Source organism: Archocentrus centrarchus, chromosome 14 (assembly GCF_007364275.1).
Source record: "Archocentrus centrarchus isolate MPI-CPG fArcCen1 chromosome 14, fArcCen1, whole genome shotgun sequence".
In the NCBI taxonomy this organism is placed as follows: Eukaryota; Metazoa; Chordata; class Actinopteri; order Cichliformes; family Cichlidae; genus Archocentrus; species Archocentrus centrarchus.
In genome coordinates, this window is record NC_044359.1 from 24,934,394 (window position 1) to 24,950,391 (window position 15,998).

At 41.4% G+C, this 15,998-nt stretch overlaps 1 protein-coding gene across 7 annotated transcripts in view; it reads right to left on the reverse strand.

The window, feature by feature from the left end:
* dclk1a (doublecortin-like kinase 1a) overlaps nucleotides 1–15,998 on the reverse strand; it is a 46,025-nt gene that overhangs the window by 7,526 nt on the left and 22,501 nt on the right. For 4 of the 7 annotated variants that reach the window (XM_030746717.1, XM_030746713.1, XM_030746714.1 and 1 more), the window contains one exon: nucleotides 7,526–7,620. In XM_030746717.1, coding sequence (XP_030602577.1) covers nucleotides 7,526–7,620 — 95 coding nt within the window. Of the gene's footprint in view, nucleotides 1–3,478; nucleotides 7,414–7,525; nucleotides 7,621–9,009; nucleotides 9,138–15,998 lie in introns of those variants that run through there. The other 3 variants (XM_030746718.1, XM_030746715.1, XM_030746716.1) reach the window with 2 other exon arrangements.

A 15,998-nucleotide genomic window follows, 5' to 3' on the forward strand; every position in this document is an offset into this window, starting at 1 on the left:
TGTAACCGGCCTTATCCTCCCAACATCCCTACGGCTGTGTCTGTGTATCTTTCTGATGTAATGCCCCATGCTCATAAGAAAAATGAGCCTGAACAGATTTACTTGAGCCAGTGATCTGAACATAAGCCAGCAACCCCCACCCCCCCCCCCCCCCCCCCCCCCTTCCCCCGTGCATGTCCATATCATAGAGATGATTGCATCCAAATAAGCTCCTCTCCATTCACCTCACAACTGGAAGTAATTCTTACCCTTTTCTCACTCCTTACTATTACCTTTAATAAAACATAAAAACATGGGCTTTGGTGACACTAATAAAGGCAGATGAGCGCTGCCTTTCATCTGGATAGTAAGTGGGAGGTCATTAAAGTGAAAGAGAGAGGCTGAGAAGAGGCGTCTGCATCTATCTAAAGACAAAAACTCATTATGCCCTCCACCTTGTAACCTTCTGTCTGGTTGTCATGGAAGCAACGAGAATGGAGAGTATCTAGTCGGGACTGTAAATGAGAATCTACCCCTTTTGTGTTTCTGTCTCTGTCCGTCTTTCTGTGCTCCTCTCTGCCAAACTCTGCCGTTCGCTTCAGACTCTTTTAATAAACCAGGGCAATCTGATCCTGTTTCACTCAGAAGGTGGCGTTTTTCTCGTGTTCAGTATATTTTTCAGCCTTCTTTTACTCTTTTCTAATCTCCCCTCTGGTTAAATCCTTTCTCATGGCTTGCAGTCAGTCTTCGAGGTCGGGGCGTTTCCAGTGCTTGAACAAATCCAATAGCTGGAGCTGGAATATGCAGCCCGGCCAGTGATGGGAAAACGCACCATCACCATTCTCCTAAAATATAAGTGGAGCAACCTGGCCACTGTGCATCATTAACAAGTGCAGTTTGTTTTGTAAATGGTTTGCGCTTTGAGTGTCATGCATGAGCCAAGGAAATGATTATGGAGGACCTCGAGCTACTGTTCCCCAGGAGACAACACATTTTTCCTCTGTTACATGTGTGGCCAGATATATTTTTGATGCTCTCCTATGTACGACATTCATTAATCAATAATCCCTTTCCTTTAAGAAGAGATAGAAAGAGGCACAGAGCATTGTTGAATTCATGCTGTGATAATAATTCAGCAATCTTTCAAAGAAGGCGATATGTTAAATTGGGGGACACTGAGCATCTAAGTATTAAGCAACACCTTATTATGACAGCTGGGATGGCCTCCTACCCCAACATGTTCACGGACAGTTAAGAAAATAGATAGATGGGTGGATATTATGGCATGGTTAAAGCAAGAGGCAACCTGAGGGGCTGAAAAATAAGTATCCAAATATGCAGCTCTTCTAAAGGGCACTTGAAGCTGGCTCCAAATACGACTCGATCTCCATAGACGCCCATGTTAAAATGCCCAACGTTACGAGAGGAATAGACTTTTGTCCAAACATGGTGACTTCTGAACCCCCCCGGAACAAACAAACAAACAAAACATGGTGACAGCCATAAAATCAAACTTTAGGCTTCATGGTTTGTTTAAACCCAGAGGGTGATGTCGCAGCGGTTATTTCCATCTTTTATATACAGTCTATAAGTAAAAACTGAGAGCACTTCTGAAACCAGCTTTGAATCTATGCAAACATAAAGAGGATATTGTGTTTCTGATTTTATTTAGAACAAGTGAAAGAAAAATGTCCTGAACATTTGTAAATTCTGAAGAGCTTGCTGCCATGGCAGACCGGGATAAAAGCCATGCCTGTAATGACTTGGATCTGAAAACTATTTACAGAGCTGATCTGCCCTGTATCTCTGCCACAGTAGCTGTCTGCTCTTTTACTCATCTCAGCTGCTGTGACCTGAAAACCACGTAGGTAAATGTAGCTGTGAGTCAGGCTCAGTTGGGTTTATGTAATGTTGTTGTTGGTTGGGCACTCATCCCGGAACAAGAAAACCCACTTAATACCCATAAAGCCGATGACCCTCCTGTGTTTTATCTCAAAAATCATCCTTATTCTGGTCGCTTATTTTCTCGTACCAACTCGGGATATTTACCTCGCTTGTGTTCTTATCGCACATCCAGCCCTGTCCTCAACTTGCTTTCTCATTTTGAACTCCTATCTCTCTCTTCCTGCCACTGAGGGAAACAAAATACTGTTGCTATGGAAACTGTTCACAGAGAGGAGAACAGCAGCTTCCAGTGTAGAGACAGGAGCCTATATATGGCCACTTCCTGTCTGCGGGCAGAGAGATAGATTCAGTCTTCTATGAAATTTGTGTCTCTCATTCCTGTGTGGAAAACTATGAGGCAGATGGGGTGACAGACAGAGTGGGAAACAGAGAGAGAGAGGTGGAGTGGTGAAGCAACAGAGAAAGGTATGGAGCCCGGTCTGGCTGATATTGATCATGAGATTTGGCAGGAACTGTCTTGTTATTGTTAGACACTCCAGCTTTCTCCCTGTTGCACAATACACTATTCCTAGCTCTACATCTCTACACCTTTGCTGTTGCTATGACTCACAACACTAGAGAACACTGACAAACCTCTTACATCATGACTGGAGCCACAGCTCTTCAGACCTGCGAGGGCAACGCTCAGCAACTGCATACTGATCAGCTCATAAATAGGAATTAAACAGGATGTCCACGGTTGACCTTAAATGTGGAGCATCATCTCAGAAGTAGGTTTGCAGCAGCAGAAAGAATCATTTATTCTGCAGGTTAAAAGGAAATCTGTCAGCTGTAGAGCTGAGCATTAAAAACATGCACCGCACATTTACATAACCAACTTAAGCATTAATGCCAGCTTTGTCCTCCATGCCTCTGTTTGAATCTGATTACAGCACACATAGCGAGGCTTTCTTGCTCTGTGTTCCTCAGGCTGCCAGAGTCAGACCTCTTCTTTTTGCTTTCACTGTCAGGCAATATCCAGCAAAAGCAAGATTTATTAGTGTTTACTTTGGTGGTAAAATCTAATAAGATTTGATGCTAATGGTGGGTTTTTTTGTTGGTGGTTTTCTTTTTGTTGTTAGAACACAGGGTACAGGAGACAGACAGAAAACATAATCTACTTGACTTTCATGAAAAGATCAAAAACCATTTGGGGGATTCTGTCTTTCTCTCTGCCAGTTGGACACAGTGAAGGTTTCTAATCACAATCCTTATGGACTGCAATCCCAGGAAGTCGCAGGAACCTGATTAAATACTTCAGGGAAAATTAAAGACCGGGAGACTTAGGCTGCCCCGCCCACATAAAAAAATAAATAAATCCAGAGTAAAAGCAGTGGCCAAGGGAAGATAAATGCCCCTCTGAGACTGTTTGTGTTGTAATAGCTGTTCCGCTCTGCTGAATACACACAGCAGACAGGTTTAACAAAGGAGAACCACTAATAAATGTGCTGCTGAAGAACAATCACCATCCTCATAACTATACTGATGGAACATGAGGAACATGAGGTGTCGAGTTAAGTCGAGGAGTATGAGAATAAAGACCCAGAAATGAAAATGAAATGGCAATGAATTTAATGAGGACATCAGCAAATGAAAATGAATACATTTAGCAAACAAAAACAAATGAGCCAAGAAGAGAAAGCAGCATCACGATGACGGAACCACGAAAATATATCGATAATTGACATGTTTACAAAAATCTGTTAATGGAAAGTGCCAAAATGATCAGGAAGCCCTTTTAGATATGAGTGGTATTTGAATCATCAGTGAATAATTTGGAGGACTGATTTTGTTGTTTTGTTTTAAAATAAATAAAATTTTAAAAAATCACTGTTTCCATTCAGTCCATCACGTGATGCAGCCGGTCTTTTTGGTAGTCACAGAAACAAGCCGGCTAATGACATGAACACAACATAAAATAAGAAATATATTACAACCAAAAATAACAAATACAATCTTTAGCAACAACACACTCATGGGAATGGATGAGACATTAATAAGAAGTTCATAACGCACACGTTCCCCTTCAGTCAGCATTCTCTCTTTCACACATACTCACACACAAATAATTTAATAATGAATCACCCAACACATAACATAAACGCTAAGAATGAGACGGAGCATGCAATTCAATGGATTATAGACAAGAATGGATGAATGGTGAGAGGAGGATGAAGGTGATACTACAGATAACAATCAGCACTTTGTTTCTCTTAGACGCTGATGAATGTATCACAGCTGCTGCAGCACAGACCTTCCATTTGTGTCGCCTTTCAATCTGTCAGTCGCTCCTCTTAATGCATTGTTTTTTTTTTTAAACCATATATCTCTGTTTATTTGTTTTCATGCCAAATGGAGCAGACAGACAGGAAAGAGCAGTGACCTTGGCGTCCCATTGAATTATGCCTCAGAGCTGTTATTGACAGAAAACAAAGTTGAGGGTGTGTTCCCCTGTGCATTAATGTGTCTGTAAGTCTTATAGAAAACATTAAAATAAAATTAATATGGAAATCTAGGATGCTCTCAGTGAGGCAAGTGGCCTTGAAAAGCTCATAAGAAGCTGAAAGTGGAGGGGGTTGGGGGGACGACTTTGTGAGTGTAGACCACACTTTCATGCTTCACTTGACATTTAATAAAAATGGGTCACAGAGAGAATCAAATTTAGGGAAAAAAAAAAAAAAAAAACAACGCGTAAGTGTGCGTGAAGCTACCGTCTACCGCTTGTGCACAAATTTTCTGTACAAAAGTGTTCCACTGAAGCATGCACGAACACAGAAGTTACCCTGCGTGCAGCTTCTCTGAAGATGCGTGTGTGTGTGTGTGTCTGTTTGCTTACAGACGTGAATGCATTAAAAGGGGGAAAAAAAGCCATGGTGCAATGCTACGTCTGTACGCTCTGCTTGGGGAAATAGGTTGTGATGGTCCTAGATGTGCTAGCAACCTACTTCAGGCAGCAAAGAGCCTCTAAGTGTTTAAATGCAGGGTCCAGCGGGGTGAACTGTTAAATGCAACACTCGGAGTAGGTCACCGAGGCACTACGGCTTTTTTTTCCTTTTATTTGTTTTATTTAACCTTCATTTTACCACTTAAACCTCGTCTTTGATAGCTTTGAATGTGGTATTTTAGCCACTTTAAACCTCACATTACTACTTAGGTTTGACTGAGTTACGCTCTTCAGGATTGAGAATGTTACTTGCTTGTTTAGGGAGGTGTGCATTTATCATTATTCACGCATGTTTACACACTACTCACAAAGAAAGAGAGAAAATGTGCAAAATGTGGACTCAGTGCCTTCTTCTCAAAGAAGCTTAGAAATAATCTATAAGGGAGATGACAGAATATAATTTCTCCCCATGAAGTTAATACCCTTTCCCTACTCCTATGGGGAGGCGAAGGGGGGTGGGGAGGGGTGTGAGGGTGTAAGAATGACTGGAAGATGCTGTAAAAGAGAAATTAGAAGGTGTCGGGAAGGAAGGGACAGGGAGGAAATCTGTAACAGGGAAGATAGAAGAAGTAAGAAGTGGAGAAGAGAATTACATCGTAATATGGCTGAAGAGTGTGGAGCTGCAGAGTGGAGGGAAGCGATAATGGCCTGTGAGGCTTCTTCCTCTCCTTACAGCAGTCAAGCCATTGCAGGCTTGGTGTAGAGGCTGGAATAATCCCTCTTTGAGAAACAGACACTCAGCTAGAATGTAACCGCTGCAACTCTGAGGTCTGAAATACACTAGAAAACTAATTTAAGAAGGCTGTGGAAACAAAAGGATAGGTTGTGTGGTTGCATTTGGAGAGTAAAGGGGAGGGTTTTTTTTTTTTTTTTAATATTTTCTCTAGCGCTGAATTTTCATTATGTGGAAGAGACAGAAAGTGCAATTTTCTACAATGACTGAGGCACGTTTATTTAACCAGAACACAGAAAGGGAGGTAGAGTTTATAAATGTGCGCACGAGCCGGCACATTTCCTCTCAACACTGTAAACTACAATGACCCAATTCCATAATTCAGATGAATGTGGAAGCTCTGTTACACATCGGCAGCTACGACTCAAATCTGATCTGTTGCCGTTATCCTGGGTGACCTTCAGATCACATCAATATAACATCTCACTGATGGATTCAGACTCTGTGCCATCCATCTATGTTCATGGAATATAGCACAAAAATAAATCCTTTAAAGCCAAGAAATTGATTCTTTAACCTGAAAGCTTACTTTAGAGTATACAGTCATGCATACACACAGCCATATAATTTATATAAAAGGTAATGACCTCCCTGCCTTTCCGCCCATAAAAACCGCCGGTGTAAATAAATAGTTACAACATACATCATAGCTGCATCCCTGCAGTCAGGCAGAACGTGCACTGAGTTTCAATCAATGTGCTTTAGAAAAACATGAAACATATGCAAGTGGAAACACACACACATACATATACATATATATTTATATATTTATATATATATATATATATTTTTTTTTTTTTCTTTCTGTATTCCAGAGGGTGAGGTGAACTGAGCACGTAAGTGTTTTTTTAGGAGGGAGAAAGAAACAGCAGTCGGCTGTAAATTTGTTCCTGCAAATTTAAAAGCTGCTGTGAGAAAACTGAGTGATTAGGATTGGAGCTGTTCTTAAAAGCTCACCAACATCACTGTCAAAGACTGGATTAACGAATACTCTGACACAAGCATATGCACACGCGCACACACACGCACTGCACATGAGGTCAAGATGGGGTATTGTGGAATTCAAAGTTTTCCCTTTGAGTTGCATGCTCCTGCTCTGTACAGTAGTCATTTTATATGGTGCACACAGTATGAGCTCAGATTCTTTCTCTCCTGTCAGCTACAGAAAACAGATTAAGGTGTGTTAACAGGCATACATGACAAAAAAAAAAATCAAATAAATAAAATCAAATAGACTAGTACAAAATGTGTTTCTAGATCATTTACACAACTGGACAAGTACAAAATAAGTGACTTGATTAAAAAAAAAAAGAAATTCTATATCAGAAGTTGGTACTGATTGCATCTTTTTCTTTTTGCTGAAAGATGCTACAACGCAATGCAATGCAAAGCCCGGTAGGTGAAGAAAGATGAAATCCAATTTCTGCAAAATAAAAACACACTGCAGATTTGGGCAGACTGCTCACATTGCCAGTCAGTCTCACCTTTACATCAGATACTGCACAATTTACTGACTGACAGATCAGGTGATCTCAATAAGTCAGTGATAACATGATTTAGTGTTGAGCTGCCAAAGGCAGACAGAGGTCTTCATGAGGGACAACGAGTTACGGGCCAGAAAATGTGGAAATGTGCTAGATTATATGAATGAAAGTAATAATTGTCTTGTTGGAAGCCAAGAGCAGCACTAGGTGAGGTCTAATGCCTCTCCCCCCTCTGAAATACTAAAGATGCTGGGAAGTTGTGCTTTCTTCATATTCTAGTGATTCTAAGAAGTAGTCGGCCTATTCTCAGTCCCGGCTTTGTCCTTTTCCTGAGAACATAGAATAATTGTGTTATAAGATTTGTGATTTGGAGTCACTAAATGCTACAGGGGTAACTGCTTGTGTGTGCTTGTGAGTGTGCCTGTGCATTCCTGTTCTTACCCTGCGTCGGCTGAGGCTGCCTGGACTGGTTGGGGAGGGGCTGGGAGATTTTCCCGAATGAGGGGTTGACAGCTGACTGGCCGGCGTCCCGTTCACTGGGGGGGACAAAGAAGAGGGAGAAAATGGAGCAGGATGGATGAGAGTGGAACGACCAGTAAAAACAGCAAACAAAACCAACAAATATTGAAATAGATGATCCCTTAAATGTGAATGCCCGTTTTCTAGAACAGCTATATTAGTGTCTAGCAGCAGCCCACACTTCCGCCCTCAGCATCTCTCCATTAACATGAATGAGGCAGAGGAAGAGGAGAATGAGGGAGAGAGTAAGCGAGAAAGAAAAAGAGCACTGAACTATTTTTTTTTTAACTTAAGTGAAACTACAAATCCTGTTGCTCTAATTATACCTGGAATGAGCCAGGTATACCTGAACCCCTGAATAATTACAGGTTGTTCCAGGCTGTAAGCGCTGTCCTCATTTTCAACCAAATCCTTGACTCAGTGCACCTCAGCCAGGTCTACTTTTCCAGCTGCAGCACAGCAAAGAAACCCAGCAACAGTATCTCACTAAGCAAGAACATCACATTAATCAGCCTCGCACACCAATCCTGCCTGTGGCCAGATAAAAAGAAAAAGAAAGAAAGAAAAACATCCAGGAGCATCATTAACCTGCAGCAAAACCGGAGCTCATATTTCATCTTACTGAAAACATGACTTATTGTTTCTTGGCAACAAGAGGCTCCTTGGAGAACACAACATGGTCAACGAAGCAAATGTGTCTTTCTCAGCTGGAGGTATATGTCAAATTTTCCTAAAGAGATTCAGAAAACACCATTAGACCCCCCCCCCCCCCCCCCCCAAAAACATTTAAAAAATAAAAATAAATAGTTTAATTAGTCTTTCCATTGCTGCCACCTCTGAGCCATATTAGCCTAGAGTTTTAAGGACGCCTGCATGTAAACAGTTATTTATTTGTAGTGTCCGCCTAAATACAATTTCAGTCCACCCTACATGCAGCTCATCAGTCAAAGCTTCCTGCCGAGATCAAAGAACTTTCTGAATTATTCATCAGAAAAGAAGATAACACTCAAAGAAGACCAAACTATACCGGCTGCCACTGCATCACACGTATTATTATTCTTTAACTATGCCACAAAAAAATCAAATTAAGAATTGCTATTCCTGAAGATCTTCATTGATGAAATTCAACATCATGGCGTTACGCACACGGGCAGACACTCCTCCCGGTTACACAACGAAAGCATTAACGTTTAACGGAAGCTCTCATTGACCTCTTACTAGAAAAATCACTGCATGACACTTCTCAGAGTCAACGGTTGGCCTAAAGTGACAAGACGGACACAGCCGGAGATGTCCAAAAATGAACCGAACAGGGACAATTAAAGTTTTACGTTGTGCCGAAAAATAGCAATATAAAAGCCGCACGCGTGTCTTTTTTTTTTTTTTTTTTTGGAGGGGCTTCCTACCTTCCACTTCCAGCATGATGAAAAACACAGTGATAATCCAAAGCGGGATAAAGAGAGGAGGAGGAAGAACAGCACCTTTGTACGCGCTCCGTCCGAGTTTGATAATAAACTGTGGTGAATGGGAGAGACGGAGCAGCGCTGTAGTGTACTACACAGAGAGGCGGAGAGGCTGCTTGCGCAAACTCTGACGCGCACCAGTGAGCAGAGACAGAGGGAGAGAGAGGGAGGGAGAGACACACAGAAAGGGGAGTATAGTACAAAAAATACATCTATAATTTAAATATTTAGCGACTGGCCTCTTTACTTATATGACAAAGCTGAGGAAGGGGCAGATTAGAAATGATAGGAGAAAATAATACAGTACATATAGATCCATCCAAGGAGACTGTAAGGCTCAAAAGCAGCCTATCCTACCTTAAGAGATTTACTGTTCCTCATGAAAACATCCTAAAGAAAAATAATTCTTCTATTTATAAGATGAAGTGTCACCCAAAGCAGTGTATCAGCGTTCTCTGCATGTCTCAGGTTTTATTATTCCTCAAGTTAAGTGGCCGAGCTAGAAGATACTCCAAAAAGTCAATGCAGAGAAATGCTCAAACACCTGAAACACCAGTTCATGTGCATGTATCAAAGCACAAGCCCAGTATGTGTCAACAGGTTGTGAAACAAATGGTTCCAAATGAATTTACTGTAAGTGTTTTCTTTCTAGATTAATTTTGCAGTGTGAGTCAACATTCACACATGAGGAGATCCACTGAGGAGTAAGGATACCAATTTGGCCAGAATGCAGCCACAAAAGATGATGTTTTTCAGCTTCTTTCACACCTACTGTGTTAAATGCAGCAAGTGTTATGTTACAAAAAAGAAAAAAAAAAAATCAACAACAATAATAATATTAACAACAAGAAAGCTGGGCCAGCACTGAAGATTGAAAAGCACCTCCTGTGCTCCCGTCTCCTACTGTGTGATACCCTGATTGATGCGCTGGCTGCATATTATGTAAGACTCTTCTAACAAGAAATAAAAACACAGCCTCAGATTGAATGTGAAATATATACAGTAGATCTGTCACCAGTCTTGACAGGCAGCAGGACAGTTTAATTAAGCATTTACATGGAGTTGATGTAAAGCCTAGGAGTTAATTTAAGTTTCTTCAATTCCAAAGTAGAAAACAAGAGACTACAGCCATGTTAGCAGCTCTCTGAGCAGCATTCTTCATCTGGGAAGCGAGCATTTATATGACAGAGTGGACAAAGTATAGACTAACATTGCCATTATTTTTTAGTGTGTCTAAAAATTCAATTTAATCTACACAAGCATATAAAAATGTTTAAGGTACATTAGAATGGTCAATACAAGTACCAAAACAGTTCTGATTCATATGGACAAAGCTGCCTGAAGTGTTCTTATGTTGTTGTGTTGTTTGGTTTGTTCTCTATTTGTTACATCCCCTCTGCTTAAAATACATTTGGGCCTTTCATGATTGGGTTTTTTAGAGCAGGAGAAGTGTTGAAGGCTGCAGACGTTGTATGTTCACAGTTCAGAAGCTGCCACAGCCAGCAGGGAATCCTCAAGAGACATTCTGCATTTATTTTTGGATAAGCTGCCCCAAACACTTCAACATGAAGTCTCTCCATTCATGGGGAGTCGCTCATGACGGAAAGCGAGAGGTGAGATGCTGAAGTAGTGAGAGAGTGATTCTTCCTGACTACATCTGCACTTCTCTGTTAATTTTAGCTGACATGAGGCATCCGAGGAGAGCCGAGAGACAGATGGCGAGACGCGGGGAGAAACTATGTACGAGTGCAAAATGTTTTCTCACATTATTTTGGGTCTGTGTGTATAGACGCTCTGGAGGGTTTGTGACATCATCACAGAACGAAGCTCAAGCGATGACAATGTCAGCCTGAAAGGCAACGACCTGCCCACACACACCTAAAAGACTAACGCTCCACATGACCCACCACAATATGAGAGGGAAATACTACAGCAAGGCAGCATTTAAGATTTGCATTAAAATTGCAAGGTTAAATAATTTATTTAAATTTAATTTGTAACTTAACATTTAGTTAAATTTTTCTTCACTTTGATGCTCCTCATTAATTTTAAATTATTCTATTTCTGCCTAATTATGATTCATCAGCTAGACAGAGTATGATTCACCTAACAAACATTCAACACACAAGCCTCTAAGCTTTGATGTTCTTCAGTAAGTGTAAGGACGGAGAGTTAAACTCTATCTGTGCTGGGAAACAGGCTGAGAAGTTGTTTGTTCTGAATTGATTCAGCATATTTCTCAAAAGGCTTTCTGCTGGTGAAAGAGACCAAAGGCAGTTTTTTTTTTCTAGTCTGATGAAGGAGTGCAGGTTTCACCATCCTTTTTGTTCCATTATCTGACTACTTTGTCCATTAAAAATGCAATATCCAACAGAAATGCTTTTTATTTGTGTTATATTCATGTTTGTGTGTTACAGTTTATACAGAAGTACTCAATAGAGGTAATATATGACTGTGATTACTTTGTTAATTAGTTTACAAGCAATATAATTTCCTTCCTGTCAGATATTAGATTAGTTTTTTATTTAATGCTTAAAAACAGTAATGAGTTTTACATTTTTATTGGGTGTTTTAGTGTTACATAATACATACTTTATTTTTCCTGAAAACAAGGTAAAATTGTCTTTAAGCTTAAACTGCCGAGTGAACCAGACTTATATGCTGTCTATTCTAACCACACAAGTTATGTGATATGTAAAAGCAACTGGCTCCATCCATCCATCCATTATCTTCTGATTCTCCAGAGTCGGGTTGCAGTGGCAGCAGGCTGAGAAGGGTATTCCTGATGGCCTTCTCCCCAGCAACACTTTCCAGTTCCTCCTTGGGGATCTTGAGGTATTCCCAGGCCAGACGAGATATATAATCTCTCCAGTGAGTTCTGGGTCTCTTCCCAGTTGGTGGTGCCTGGAAAATCTCCAAGGGGAGAGCTCGGGAGGAATCCTAACCACCTGAACTGATTTCTTTAGCATGGAAGAGCAGTAGCTTTACTCCAAGATGTCCAAGCTCTAAGGCTGAGACAGCCACTCTACTGGGGAAACTCATGGCCTCAGACTTAGAGGTTCTTACTCTAAAGTCGCTGCATCAGTTATGAACAAGTGAAGCTGGTGGTTACACATAGAAACAAGTTCCCATTTAATTTAAAAAGTTTTGTTTTTAGTTTGATTCTTCTGATTGCATTCTTTGTCTCTGTGTGAGTTTGAGGCTGTCTCTATCTCACTTGTTTTGCTTTTCTGCGCCTCATAAAAATCTCAGCGCTTTAGTGGTGTCCAGGACTCAGCTGCAAACACACACAATGAAGAGAAGCCAGACACACACAAGAACACCAGGTGGTGCTTAGCAGCACATGTGTTGTGTTACGTGCTCTCGCTGTCTTGCTTTCACTATCTCGGAGATAATTCTCACTTCACATTTGCTCTGTGCAGCTCCTCTGGTCCAGCTTATTATACGTGATCAAGAATTTTATGTCTGTGTTGGTTGAAGGGAAAATTAATGTGGGAATTCAAGGCTGCTTCCAGTACACCCAAAGACCTGGAGCAAGTTTAAAACCTAGTAGAGATCATCACTGTGCCCTGACAGGATGGAAAGATAACTCTTCCACTCAAGCTGGCATTTCTTAAATTTCTAGAAATGCAATAGTCTGTTCTGGTGTCAAAAGTCTTAGTTTCACTGTGAAGAGTTCAAACAAAATGGTGTTGATTAATAATTCCCATTCACAGATTGATTTTTGAGTAATCTGTCACATTTTAATTCTGTTACTGAACTTAAAACCCTACATTAGTAGGGCTGCCCTACTCAAGTGCTGTCCAGCATCCTCCTCCTCCATCTGATCCATCTCACCACCAGGTGGTGATCAGCTGACAGCTCAGCTCCTCTCTTCACCCAAGTGTCCAGAACATATGGCCGCAGATCTCATGATGCAATTTCAAAATCGATCATCGATCTGTGACGTAGGGTGCCACGTGCACTTATGGACAGCCTTATGTTCTAACATGGTGTTCATTATTATGTGCAAACAGAGAATTGCACAGAAGTCCAATAACAAAACACCACTCGGGTTCAAACCAGGCAGTGCCATTCCTCACTGTCACTGCCCACGTGAGCATCGAAATCTCCCAGTAGCACGATGAAGCACCCTCGAGCACCCCACCCAGAGGTTACTCTGAACTGTCATTTGGGACATAAACGCAAACAACAGTCAGGACCCACTTCCTGGCCCAAAGGCAAAGGAAAGCAACCCTCTCATCCACCACTGAAAACTCCATCGTACAGGCAACAAGCCAAGGGACTACAAGTATACCCACCCCAGCCTGCCGCCTCTCACTGAGGGCAACTCCAGACTGGAACAGAGTCCAGCCCCCCTCCAGGAGACTGGTTCCAGAGCCAAGGTCATGAGTTGAAGGTCGTGTATTTCTCAAACTCCTGCACTAGCTCTAGCTTTTTTCCTTCCCCACCAGAGAGGTAATGTTCTCTGTCCCAATCGCTAGTCCTGATAGCTGAGGATCACTCCACCGGGGCCCCTGCCCTTGGCCACCGCCCAACACAAGAAAACAAACTCTGGAATAACAGATGACCCTCTGTTTATCACTGTCTATATTTTGAGAAAATGTGTTGATAATGTAAGATAACACCAGCTGTTTGTTTTTGTTGTATTTATTCTAATTTAGGACTAAAATATCTTTGCTTTCATTACCAATGCTGAGACCTGATCACAGAAAGACCTTCCGCAGTTTTTTTTGGACAATGACCTTTATTTTGTTTTTTGGGTTTTTTTTGTTTTTGTAATTTTGCCTCTGTACACCAACATGGCTAATTTAAAATCAATCAGGCAAGATGTGACTGCAGTGCAGACTTTCAGCTTTAATTTAAAGTGTTTAACAAAACTACTTCATGAACTGTTTTTATACTCATTCTCCAATTTTCAAAAGCAATTGGAAAAACTAACATCATTTTAAATATAGGGATTGTTTTTAATATTAATACCGGAACTCACAAACATCACCAAACATCACCAATTCTGTGTTTCCTCCCTTGATATGCTGTTCCAGGCCTTCATTTGCTGCTCGTTTGTGGGTCTCGCTCTGCCTTCAGTAACTGAAAAGCTTGCTGTGTTGGGTTGAGATCAGGTGACTGACTTGGCATTTGAAGAATATCCCATTTATTTGCCTTGGCAAACTCTTGGGTTCTTTTTGCAGTATTCTTTGCACTGTGGAGAGCTGTCGAATCAGTTTTGCAGCATTTAGCTGAATCTGAGCAGAGAGTATAGCCTTGTTCATTTCACAATTCGTCCTGCTACTTCTATCAGCGGTTACATCAACAATAAACACTAGTGACCCAGCTCCACTGGCAGGTATACATGCTCATGCCATAACATTTTCTCCACTGTGTTTGACAGATGATGTGGTATGCTTCAGATCATTGTTTTCTGAACTGTGTAAGCTCTTTAAAGTGTAATCCGCCCATCCTGTTCTTCAGTGTAACCAGCAGTTTACATCTTGATGTAAATCCATTCATGAAGTTTCTAGATTGTCGACTTTGTCAATGTGCACCTACCTCCTCAAGAGTGTTGCAGACTTGGTTAGATGCTAAGTTGTATTTCTTTAGGAACAAATTCTGTCATCATCCACTTATGTAGTCTTCTGTGGTCTTTCAGGCCTATTGATGCTGCTGAGCTGGCCAGTTCATTCCTTCTTTTTAAGAATGAACCAGATTGTTGATTTGGCCACGCCTACATTTTTTTGGTATCTCTCTGATAAGTTAATTTTGTTTTGCCAGCCTAATCACAACCTCCTTCACTTGTTCTGACATCTCTTTGAACCTCATATTGAGAGGTTCAGTGAACCAAAGGTACGTTTTTAACACTTGGAATTAACTACAGATGTTTGATCTGCCAAATTTGTCATGGAATAACACAGGAACAGGCCACATCTGGCTGTGAAACTGCTGTCAGTTACAGTACATGGGGGATTATGTATAAAAATGGCTGTAAATCCTAAACAGTTAATGGAATACCTTTGTTAAAGCCCTTGAATTAAAGCAAAAAGTCTGCACTTATTGATACATATTGACTCTGTTGTACAGAGGTAAAAACTACAAAATTGCATCTTTGCCCCCCCCCCCCCCCCCCCCCCCCCCAAAAAAAAAAGGAATAACCTAACTGTATATAGACATTAATAACTCAATGTGCACCTCTACAAACCATGTGGTTCAGCAGTATCAGCTGTTGTCGACTGCTATAATTGGACATGTTGTCCTCAAGGGGAGGGAACACGGTGTGCTTTAAACATCAGAATAAAAATGCAGCAGGTTAGTCAGGGTCAGACAGAAGATCCGATCCACAGATTTTCTTGCTGTCGCTTCACTATCAACTCTTTTGTTTCAAACTGATAGTGTTTTAGGGAGTAAATACAATAAGAGACAAAACGGTCAACAGCAGTCCGGGGAACATTTGATGATGTTAAGCAGCGGAAGCAGCACCAGAAGGGGAACACTCTGCTAACATAAAAACGGCAGGATGTTCTGACTCAGGGCAAGAACCGAGCGTCAGTCAGCTCCATTCCCCACTGCAGGCCATTTCACAGGAAGTCACTGCCATATATGGTTGTCACAAGCTATTGTGTCTGTAGCTTCATGCTCCTACTGTGCTATGTTGCCATGGCAACCAAGACGAATCAGTCCCTCCCTCCGCCAGTCTCTTGTTTGCTCGCTCTCTCTCTCTCTCTCTCTCTCTCTCTCTCACACACACACACACACACACACACAGACACACACACACACACACTAGGATACACCTTTATTCCAGACTTACTGCAGCCAGTGAGATCAGATGGTGTATGACTCACTCTCATAACCTTTTCCCCAAAGTTTTCAAGCCTTCAACATCCAGACATTTCTCTTCTCACCCCAGCTGTTTATATTCTACGTCCTGTACATTG